This window comes from Alligator sinensis, unplaced genomic scaffold, assembly GCF_000455745.1.
Source record: "Alligator sinensis unplaced genomic scaffold, ASM45574v1 scaffold1222_1, whole genome shotgun sequence".
In the NCBI taxonomy this organism is placed as follows: Eukaryota; Metazoa; Chordata; order Crocodylia; family Alligatoridae; genus Alligator; species Alligator sinensis.
The window spans coordinates 362,565-374,770 of record NW_005842620.1 but is presented as its reverse complement, the minus strand read 5'-3'; the positions used below and the strand labels follow the sequence as shown (position 1 = coordinate 374,770).

General features: G+C 42.6%; 1 protein-coding gene across 4 annotated transcripts in view; it reads left to right on the top strand.

Moving 5' to 3' along the window:
- NFX1 (nuclear transcription factor, X-box binding 1) overlaps positions 1 to 12,206 on the top strand; it is a 95,952-nt gene that overhangs the window by 17,407 nt on the left and 66,339 nt on the right. For all 4 annotated transcript variants that reach the window (XM_025215073.1, XM_025215074.1, XM_025215075.1 and 1 more), the window contains exons 4-6: positions 3,413 to 3,490; positions 6,168 to 6,273; positions 7,723 to 7,794. In XM_025215073.1, coding sequence (XP_025070858.1) covers positions 3,413 to 3,490; positions 6,168 to 6,273; positions 7,723 to 7,794 — 256 coding nt within the window. The remainder of the gene's footprint in view (positions 1 to 3,412; positions 3,491 to 6,167; positions 6,274 to 7,722; positions 7,795 to 12,206) is intronic.

The window sequence follows — 12,206 nt, the reverse complement described above, 5'->3', positions numbered from 1 at the left end:
GGCTTTCCTGCTAGACTACATGCACCCTGAGCTAACTGATAACTGGCAAGCTAACCAGTTATCACTGGGCTTATCAATTAAATGATTAATTGTTTAGCTGCTCACATCCCTGTGGGGGAACTTGTCTCTTTTAATGATAGCTGGATAAAGAGAAACTCCATACCTGTTCAAGTAAGTATCTTAGTACAACTCCGAGTACAGCAAGATTTAAGTTGGACATGAATAATCAGAATTATTTTAATTTTAAGAGTTCATATTACAGTTCTAACACTATTGATTAGTGTGTAGGCTTCTGGCTAGATTTCAAATCATACATATAGATAACACAGGTGTGTAAACTAAATATCTGATAAGGAGACTGGAACAGCTTGTATGTGTTGTGATTTGCATTTTCACACTTCTGGTTTGGGATCTGACTGATGTTTAACCACATATACAAATCACAGAAGCAGTTGAAACTACATTTTAACACACACAATACTAGTCCTCTGCTTTTGTGCAACTTCTCTGCAGCTCTAGTCTGCAGTGGTAGAGAAATTAAGATCACCAATGCTTGCTTGTTCATGGTATTCATTCTTCTGTGCTTCATCTCTTCTTTTTCTTTCCCTTCTCTCTATTGACAGACTAGGTAATGACCCTCAGGTTTGCTGAAAACTACTTAATTATGCAATATGTGTAACATGTACAGCAGGCTTGTCCAACGTATGGCCCACAGGCCGCCATGTGGCCCTCCGAGGCATTTTCTGAGGCCCGTGGTACTGCGACGGGAAACAAAAGTAAACACTGTTTACTTCTGTTCCCACCCCTTGTCCCTTCCCCAGCCCCTCAGCAGCTTCCTAATAGCTGCTGAAAGGCTGGGAAAGGGACAAGGTTCCCACATGCACCACGTCAGCTTGACGTTGCCAGCACGGTGTATGTGGGAAGAGGAGTAGCCTGGCCAGAGCAGCAGGGGGTCAGCTGCACTTTTCCCCTACCTGCACCGGGCAGTCCCGAGCGGCACATGGCTCTGCCACCACCTCTGCTGGCTGGTGCTAACCCGGGCAGGTCTGTCCCATCTGGAGCAGCATGCAGCTGAAGCTGACTTCCCACAAGCTGCTGAGGATGGGAGGAGCCTAGCCGGGTCTGTACTGGCCAGCAGAAGTGGCAGCGGAGCCGTGTGCCGCTCGGGAAGGGATGAGCCCGGCTGGAGCGGCAAGGGCTCAGCTGCATTTTCCCCTGCCTGCACCAGTCAGTCCTGAGCGGCACTTGGCTCTGCTGCTGCTTCTGCTGGCTGGTGCCGACCTGGCTGGCCTCTTCCCATTCCCAGCAGCACAGGGTGGGGGCCTCGGCAGGCGGGGTCCTGGCATGACCTCTGCGGGGCGAGGCAGCGGGAGCTGGTGTCTGCCGGACCCCGCGCTCCTGCTTCAGCACTGAGGCCACCGGGGCTGTGTGCGCGGGTGGCCAGGCACCACGGTGAACGGGGCCGTGCAGGCAGGCAGGGGAGGGGCGGTGGCTGTGGTGCAGCGGCTGCCTCGCTCCAGCCCCCCTCAGGCAGCACCAGCTCGTGGGGCTGCGCTGCTCGGGGGTTGGAGATGTGGAGCTATTTATTTCTCCCCTACAGTGTCTGGGGCAGCAGCTGGCTGGTTGCAGAATGGGTCCCTCCTGCCCCTGCCCACCAGCAGCTACCATGAACCTTGCAGTAACAGGCAGGTACAGTAGGGCTACACAGGCAGGGTCTCTCTGGCCCAGGACAGAGGTTGTTTGACTATGGCTCGCCGGCCCACTGGGTGATTAAAAAGTTCATGATCCAGCCCCACATTCAAAAAGGTTGGACACCTCTGATGTAGAGGGAGCCTAAGTGTTTTCTGGTTACTGTAGCTATTGGCTATAGAGCAGTAATGCTAGAATGCAGCCAGTTTTAAAGTGGGATTGGATACTGGAAAAATATCTAAACTGGTGGCTATAATAACATCTCCCAGATAAGTAGATTTGTGCACCTTTTCTTTGAAGCTTCTTGTGCTGGCCACTTCTGGAGATGAGGATTCACAGTGTTACTGATTTGATCAAGGGTTACAGTTTGTGTGCTTATATATCTTTGCATAAAATGATCTTTTTTTTTTTCTTCTGTGCTGGGTCTACAATTGTAGTTCTGTGCGTTTGAGTAGTGTCCATCTTGTCACTTGGACATCCTTTTATACTCTGATCTGTTGCACACAATTTGAGTTGAAATGTTCCACAATAACTTTGTTTTCTCAAGCACTGGTTTACCCTTACAACTTTCTCAGATTGATTGGTAGAACAGTTAAATGATTAATTACTCTGAGATTGTATGTTTGTATTAGTCTCAGACTGAAAATGTTTTCACTTCCATGAAATGTGCCAGGGAGCCAAGTGCCTTTTGCCTTATTTGTTCCTTTGTGCAGTAATGTTAAGAAAATAGACCACACAGCCCACCCCTTCGTGGGAGGCTAGTAGGGAAGACACTTTAAACCACTGTAATGAAAGTGTTATTGTATAAACAGGCTTGCTTTCATTCTTGAAGTCTGTAGGAGCTTAGCTGGGTCTTATTTTTTACATTTTACTGTCATGTGACTTTATAAAACTCTTAAGGCCAAGAAAAGACTGTTGCCATCACTTACTTTGATCCTCCTGTATTATACATACTGGCTGTAGAATTTTACCTCGTGACTTGATCTAGCCCAGCGATTTGTTGTTGAGCCAAAGTGTAATTTAAAAAGAAGTTTGAGTTTAAGAGGTGGAGGATTCAGTTTGTTGTCTGCTATGGTAATTATTTTCAGCAGCAGGCTGTTCCTGCCATTAAACTTGCATAATATTTCCAATTTGAATGTTGTTGTTATTTTTATGCTAATTTTGTGTCTGCTAAGTTAAAAACACTTTGCACTCAGACAGCTTCTCTGTTTGTAGGTGCTATAGACTGATCTGTACACGTTTTTGCATTTGGTTATATTAATGCACTTCTATTGCATCTAGCATTGAGCTTGGATTTAGATCATTGTGTATTAATGACTTGTCCTGTCTTTTGTTTACCACCAAACCAATCTTTGCTTCACTGGTGAACTTTTTATTGGTTTCCCTAGAAAAAACTATAAAATCATTGCTGATTAAAGTGACATTGGTTTGAAAATGGACCCCCTTAAATAACACTGATGAACTGCAAATCCCTCATTAGCAATCGGTTTCTAAGCTTTATCCGCTTTTAGTTTGCTTAAAGTGGGTCATACTGACATTTTTATATAACTATTCAGAATATGAATCAATACTAAATCAGTTTTATCCTAAGGCATTTCAGTATATTACTTGAAATTATTAAAAAAAAAAAAAAAAAAAAGCTTGCTGTCCATTACAGCTATTATAAGTTATTTAAAATATATCTGAAAGTAATAAGCTTTTCTGTGTTTTAATTTCTTTGCAGATGGCAATAGTGGTTGGAGATGTCCTGCTTGTCAAAATGCTTCAACCAGAGTTCCTGCTACTTATACGTGTTTTTGTGGTAAGTGTTGCCTATTTACAGTTCCTTAATTTACAGTTTTCTTAATTAATGAAGTTTTAGTATTCATAGATGTTATGGTTGGAATGGACCTCAGTAGGTCATCAAGTCCGACCTCCTGCCCTGGGCAGGAAATTGTTAAATATCTGGCTCCCCTCCCCCTCTTACATCTCCAGAAGCACTGCTGGCTCTAACTTTCCTTGTACTGGAAGCTAACAAGCTGATTTTTGCACAGAATTTCATTCTTGTATGAGGATCATATATGACATTTAGTTTAAATGCTACGTTAATTTTTATTATTTATCTTAAACCATTACATATGTAAAGACAGTTAATTTTAAAATTCTAAAGAAATGGCAAAAGTACGCGTCTCTCTTCTTCTGTGGTGGACATAATGTATATCTGTTTGGAACTGCGGATTGGATGAGATGAATTCTTGAGGTCCCTTCCCGCCCTGTTCTGTGATTCAATTATAGGCCTTGTATGTATGGAAATCTGCACTGGTATAACATAGGATGTATATTTAAGATAGGATATTTAAACTGCCATATTTTCTTGCATGCAGTATGCTATGGCATATAATACAATCCTTGTTTTTGAAAGGCAGAATTAAGAAAAAAAGAGTTTTCTAGAGTTATGGCTCCATAGAGCAGGGACAGAGCTAATCTTCAGCTGACTCACCCTTCCTTTCCTGCTTATCTAAAGTGAAATCCTAGCTGCTACTGAAGACTGGTCTCTGTGGGTAGAGATTTCTGAAAAGTGCTAAAGAGTCTCCAAGGAGGAGAGAGAACAAGAGCAGCTAGAAGACAGCCAAATTGTACTAAGAAAGGTTAGCTTAATTAGTGGAACATCAAGACTGCTGAAAAGGAGAGACTGTCACTAACACTGCTGGAATGAAGCGCAGTAGCCATTAAGTCTTTTGTTTCTGAATATTAATGCTATAGCTGTTGCACTGTGGAGCAGGAGTCAAAGCAGGGTGTTTCTATCCTGGGCAGAAAATCAGCTTTCCCACTTAATACATTCACCCCAATGTTGGGAGGAAATAAAGATGTGTTGTATGTAAGAAAACATGCTCATTAAAACTCTGGCATGGCCATTCAGGTACAAGAGTGACTTTTTTTGCTTTAGTTTGTTAATTTGAACAGGTTCAGTGCCCTTACAGGGTTTTGTACTGGTATCATTATCTATACTTATGAAAAATATGCTTTAAATTGGTGTAACACATTCCTATGTAGACCAGGCCTCTAATATAGAGCAAAAAATAGCAGAGTCATGAGATGACCTTATCACTTCTCTGGCACCACTCACTCGTCAAACTTGTAATCTGCTTTCTAAAACACCCCCGTCATGGAAACGTTTTCCTCCCTGTTTCTTACAAAACATGAATGCTTCTTCACTGAAAATACTCTTCAATACTGGATATTGATATTTGAACTTAATTCTCTGAAATTGGTTTGGTCTCATAATCCCTTAAATTTACTTCATGGGTATTTCTTCCCTGCAGAGGTCTTAGATGAAGCCACCATCTGGCTTCTGCTTATTTATAGATTTTAAATTTAAACACTCTTGTACATAGAATTACAAAATTTGACATAGGATGCTGTAAGTAAGATGCATGGAGAGCTTTGTTACCTTGTTTTAACAAAGTATTATTGTGCTTCAGTGTTTAGCCTTCTATGCAGCTTACAGCTGAGTTCTGCATATTAGTCTGACCACTTGTATGACTTTAAGAATTAATTGTTTTTCTTTACTGTCTCATTCAACCCCTCAATCTCAAGATAAAAGATAAAAGGAACTCCAGTAGAGGTGCACTGATACATCAGTCTGATATTGGATTGGTACCGATATCAAGAGAATTTGTTGTATTGGATATTGGCCCAATGGGGCCGATAATTTGACTGATAAATGCCTGTGCTGTGTGCAGCCGCAGCACAGCACTCAGGCAGCCAGGAGCAGAGCCAGCAGCATAGAGAGCTGACTCCAGCTGGTCAGTCTGTAGAAGGGGAGGGAAGCGGGGTGGGTGCTGTGCAGGGCTCTTCTTGGCAGGGACTGGGCTGGGAGACTGCAGCATCCGCCCCAAATTTTGCTGCCCTCTGCTCCCAGTGCTACCACTGCCAGCCACCCAGTACAGCCCCAGCTTTTCCCAGTGCGTGGGTGGAGGCAGAGCATTAAGTCGAAGCAACGCCAGGCTGCTGTGGCAAAATTTGGGGTGGAAGCAGCATCTTCCCAGCATATAAAGAGCCCTGCACAGCCGTGGCTGCAGCCTGCCCTGCCACACCCTGAACAGATCCAGGGGCATGTGGGCCCCCTCCCCTCCCCTCCCTTCCACCCCGCCCATGCCTTACCATGGTGGGGGCGTTGATCTGCTCCCCCCCACTTTCCCTTCTCTCGCCTTCCACTACAATTGACTGACCAGCTGGAGGCAGCTGTATTGGAAATCAAATCGGTATCTGCCAATATGCCTCCTTTAATATCAGCTATCTGTATCAGCCCCAAAAATCTCTATTGGTGCACCCCTAAACTCCAGTGTTGCCCTTAATTTTCAAGGCAGAGCATCTCTTAAACATAGAATCTGAGTATTGAAAATACAAATATCTGTAACAGTTTATACCACATACAGGTTTTTTTCCTTAAACTTAGTATTTATATGAACAAATATGGTCATCTGGTTTGCTTTTAGGTAAAGTAAACAACCCTGAATGGAACAGAAATGAAATTCCACATAGCTGTGGAGAACTTTGTGGAAAGAGAAGACCAGGTCAGGACTGTCCACATCTTTGTAATATGTAAGTGTGTTTATAAATACAGTGTAATAATTCACAGAACAAGATTAAAATCTGGAAACCAATTGCTCCTTGGGTATTTTCAGTTTGCCAGTCAGTAATTTCTCAAACAAAAATGCTTGTATAAATAGACTTCTAATGACTAAATGCAGGCTATCATCTTGTTGGCCATTTAAAAAAATATATTTTATTCACTAGGCCGTGAATATTGTTTTGGAAGAAGTGGATGTTTTTCTGTTATGTTTCCATTGTACTAACATAATGGTGGTATTGGTGTTAGAGGAATTGCAGATCACAAATAATTGGGTGGAAACAGCAGCAAGGACTCTTCCTTCTCGAGCCCTGCCAGAGGAAAACTGAGCAAGTTATTTAAGGTCACACAATGTCTGTGACTGGGCAGGAAATTGAAATTGGGTATCCCATATTCCAGGTTAGCACCTTTATTATTGGACCATTCTTCTTCCCCACAGAAGGGGTTTGATGAGTACAGTAGTGTCCATCTTCCCCCTCACCCCCATTACATGTCGTGGAAAAGACAGGAATGCTAAATGCATTCAGTTCCAAGCTGAGTGCAAACGAAATTGTATTACTGCTGTTAGAACAAATACAACATTATTTGAGAGATTTTAAATCGTATCGTAAAAATGACTCATGACTAAAATTTAATTTTAATAGATATTGCCCATTTTCATAGGACTGCATATTTTTCTGCATCGGTAGGGAAATATAAAATGATTTGAAAATAAATTATTTCTTGGACCAGTTTACCTAAAAGACCCCTCTAATTCAGAAACTGTTAGCCAGAACAAAGAACATGTGGGCTGTTTTACAGAAGAATTATGAATGGTTAAAGATTGTTGCCATCTGTTAGGCCTCTTACTGTTGTGAAGATAGACATAGTAGGTAACCCTAACTTCCCAGTCCCTCAAACTGCTTTATAAAGGAATATTTCTAATTTAGTAATGCTCAGTAGTAACTCTAGGTTTGCATTTCATTTGTAATTTTGAGAGGAAGGCTGCCAATGAGTTTTCCATTGGATTGGAATTCAAGACACTTGGGTTCTAGTTGCTGCGAGGCTTTGGCCACATCACTTTTTCTGTTTCTCTAAGAGAAGCTGGAAGGTTAATTCAGAAATGTTTGGTCTCTTGTGCAGAAGGTCAGGCATAATGATGATAGTCCCATCTGGCCTTAAAAATCTGTGAATGTACAGTAACACCCTAATTTACAAGAGTGATTAGAGGGATAATGTCAAGTCTATTTTTTTAAATGATCTATCTTAATTTTTATTTCTAAGTTAAGCAAGCTTTAAATTCTGGTATGCTATTGTGTTTAAAACTGACAGAATGTCTGTGTTACAGTAGATCATTTAATTTTCTGTTCTTCAAGTGGAATAAGTGTGTTTATTAAGATACCATAAATCTTCATGTAATTTATTGTGTTCTCATTTTTAAGCCTCTGCCATCCAGGGCCTTGCCCCTCGTGCCCTGCCTTTATGACAAAAATGTGTGAATGCAGACGAACGAGGTAAGATTATTTTTGCTGCTTATTGTATGAACAGAAATAGAGTTTTTGAAACACAAGTTTTAACTCCTGTTCTTTTGCTTGTACTTTTTGTGTGTTGCACATGCTCTGTGCAAAAGTGGGTTAGAGAAGGTGTAGTTATTTCTTACTCTTTGCTTGAAGTTGGACACCTCATCCTTATTAACTTGGAGAAAAAAATGGGAGATTGCCAATTTCAAGTCCTGTCTGTTGTTTTTTGGAATTACATTTCCATATCTTTAGAACACCTTTTTTTCTCATTGCTGTGTGAAAGAATAAGATGGAAAACTGAAACTGATTGTAGATGAAATACTGTCATGCCTACTGAAATCAAACATTTTTTTTTCTTTGCTGCAGTACATGTAGTAATGGGTAAAATGCTCAGAGGTGAGTTTTAGTAGATGAAAACATGTTAAACTAAAACCTGTAAATAATTTTCAAAATACCAAAAGAGATGAAGTGTATGGCTCCGTGTTCAAAATTCAGTGACAGTTATATTTTAACAAGATTGCCTTATATTCTTATATGTGGACATCTTAGAAGAAATGTTAGTGCCTTTTACATTTTTGTTTGACAAGGATTAAACAGGGGTTAGTGTATTCTAAGGCATTTGAGAAGCAGTGACACAAATGAATAAAGCCCAAGTCTTGGTTATGAACTCTATGGTTCATGACTGAAGCCATAGAATACCACAGGTGATTCACATTGTCATTAGTGTGCACTGAGGGAATATAGCAACACTCATAGCTTTTGATTTCTCTTTTTTCACTTCTGTTTTTAGATGAATGTTCTTTTATGGTTCAAAAGGTATAATGGCTCTCTCACTGTCTTAGAGTGAACTGGGACTTGGCTGAATGAAAAGATCTGTGTCCTGATATCACTTCTAGCTATGATCCCATGGATAAATGCGTGAAGATTGTCCTTCTCTCCTTATAGTCTGTTCATATTGGTCACATACACTTGAAAATATAGGTGTCCACTAGGGTAGACCCTGCAGTACCACTTGACACAATTGCAAAGTTAGAGTGATATTTTGAGACTCACACATGCACATGCATGTTGTTTCAAAAGACCCAGTTTGCAAAGTTACCGTCACATAATCAGGCCAAACTAGGTATGATTGGGAAAATCCTTGTCTACCCTTGATGTCTGGTGTTGGATTTTAAGGTCTACAATAACTCTACTTCTAATTGTGTTTAATATGGATCCCAGCCTCCGCTTCATCTGTTGCCATGTAATTTTGGCTGTACTGGTGGTAGACTCTACGTCACAGCTGATTAGTCACTTTCCTGGCACAAAGCCTAGTCCCTCTGCTTATATGCTTGGCATCACTTCTTCCACATTTGTCAGTAGCTGACTGACAGCTTCAGTGAGACCAGAATTGACCTCTATTCTAATTCTGTTACATAACTACCGTTGACCTCAACTTAACTTGGTACATGGGGTGATAAAATTGTTTTTATTAGTCTTAATTTGCAGTGAACAGAGCACTTTGGTTATTGAGAGAGAAACTCTACCTTAGTAGGAGTGAAAAGGCTTGGAACCCTGCCTTTGGTGGAAGATACGACGAATTGTTTTTTCTCTTTCTGTGAATGGGTGGACTAGGATGTGCCTAGATACTGAGGCTTGGAGTTAAAATCTTGGAATTATTTTCCTTTTCCTGTGGCTAGGATAAATGATCCTCACCTCATTCCACCCTCCCACCCTATCTGACTCACTGAGGGAAATGTAAAAGCATCCTCATTCCTATCCCAGCACTACCTAAAGTTACTTAGACACAGGAAAAAAAGCTTTCAACTTGTATCCTATAAATGAAAGCTTAGTTCAGGGGGGTACGCATACCCCTGGGGGTACTTGGACCCTTCCTAGGGGGTACGTGCAAGCGGGGAGGGAGTGCAGCCACCTCCCAGGAGCAGATCTGGGGTGGGGCGAGGTCAGCAGTGCCCCTCTGCAGGGCGGGGAAGCTTGCACGCGCTGGCCATTGCTGCCACACACCAGCCCGGTGAGCTTCCCCACCCCACAGAGGGGCACCATTGCCCTCACCCCAGCCTGATGAGCTACCCCACCCCACCGCGCCCGGCCCTGCTCCTGGGAGGCAGCAGCGCTCTTTCCCCGCCCACTCGTGCACTGTCCCTGCCTCCCTGCTCCGTGTCCAGCCACACACTACCCCCATCCTCCCTACCTGCTCGGCATCTAGCCGTCAAGAGTACTTAGATTAAATAAGGTTGAAAACCCCTGGCTTAGTTTAATAGATAGAAGAAACAGAAAGTACCTCTGTGACCTGAAGTGCTTAATGTATTCCCTATTAAATTGCTGAAATTCCTTAAATTCAAACACATTGTTTTCTTTGTACTCTTTTTCTTTAGTTTGTTCTATCTAGATTGGAAGTGTGTCAGTGAAGCTGCCCTGAGGGCACCTCACTCCACCACACCATGCTGCTACTCTTCAGAGTGGCTGTGTGATGAACCTACTTTCCAAACTTGCACTTGGCCTGCCTTCATTGCCTTGTTTCCAGGGATGGTGCGTGCTGTAGGAGCAGCTGTGTGGTATGAGCTTCTCGGCAGCATCTCCATGAATTCTTCAAAAGCAATATAGGCATGTTCTGTGTGTTTGGTGGCAAAAGCTCTATGTTCGGGGTGGGGGGATGTGCACGTGTGCATGGTTGCACACAGACACCCACACATGTACATTCAGCGTTCTTAAACTGGTTCCAAGAGCTAGGTTGCCCAAGGTGAAACCGTATACAATCCTTGTGTCGAGAATCAGAGCAGCGCCGGCAGCTGCTTTCTGATTCCCACCAGAGCAGTAAAACTTTCACCTTGACAGGTGGGTAATTAATGGATGGAGTGGAATTAACCAGGCACAGATGCGTGTTGGTTACAGGAGATTGTTTACTTACTTCGCCCAGATAGTGACCTGTGACACAGGCAGAAGGCTTGCATTGTTTACATTCGAGCGTGTGTCTCAGGTTACAATTGACCGTGTATGACGAGCGAGATACCGTGAACGACCGGACGAGCCTGCAGGAGGGTTAGGGTACGTCGGGACCGCGATGATGGGGAGTGATTGATGGGTGATCAAACCATCAAGTTACTCTGATGATGGGCTCAGGTTTCTCCTCAGAGATTTCCCCCAGAGTTCTCCGATTTGGCGGAAGTGCAAGCTGGTTTTGTTTACACAGTGACCAATTGATTTAAGCCACGTCATCTGGTTTTCGTCTGAATCTCTAATTATATAGCAGTTTTTGCTAGGGATTTATGACAGGGATATGCCCTTTCACCCTGACCAGTCTTAAGTTTCGTTTCTTGTTTGTGACGTGGGCATAAATTATATACAGCTCTCCGCCAGGATTTTGTTTCAGGAGTTTCTGGCAAGGATTTCTTTTAACCCTTAGTTGACTACTGTGTGCAAAATGAGGATGGTCTGAATGGTATCTCTTGCTAGTAGCACGGGCACTGATTAACTGGGTTGTGACACCTTGGTGTTATTTGCATTACATTAAAAATAAATACTGTGTAATCAGATCCCTGTTCTTGCTCCTTTGCAAAAGCACTAACAAATATAGATTCATAGATTGTAAGGCCGGAAGGGACCTTGGAAGATCATCATAACTTAAACATATTGATTAAGTTACCTTCCCTATGCCAGGAAAAACCCTATTTTGAAAATTTGGAGCTGGCCTAGCAGGAGAAAAATACATTTCAAAGAATGTGAATCTGCAGCAAATGTGGTTGTTTCCATGGTAGATACTACTGTGAGCTTCAACAGAAGCTTATATCTACTGGGATAAAGATGGCAAGTTCTTTGGAGAGAAATAAGAAGTCTGATTGCAAGAAAAACAAAGTTTAATTTCAGTCCCCAGAGTTTGTCATCATAAAATTTATTTTTCTTTTGTAGACAAGGTAAGGAAAATGTGGTAGCCAAAAAAAGGGGTAGCAAAAAAACCCAGCCACTCATCTACAGGCTGGTTCAGTATCATCCAGTACACACAGTTGAAGTCTCTGGTTTACTAAGTTTCCAAGTAGCAACGTTTTGGATTTTTAGAAAGGTCTAAGCCAAATATTCTCTTGTGTCCAGACTGGTTTTGGTTACAGGCAACCCCCACTTAATGCTCTTAAGTGGTTCCGGGAAAACCGAGTGCTAAGCGGAACTGCGCTAAGTGAAACCCATTTCCCCATAGGGTTTAATGTAAATAGAAATAATTGGTTACTTTTTTTTTTTTTTTTGCCCTAGTTTCTCATCATCACTGCTGCCTCTCCCCACCCCTCCACCTGCCCGCTGGCCACTCCGGCCCCACGTGCCAGGCCATGGCCCACGCTCTTGCCGGTTCCGGCACCATGGGGCCCCGCGCTCATGCTTCTCCCTGCTGCTGCTTCTCCTCACCCCCCTGCCCGCCA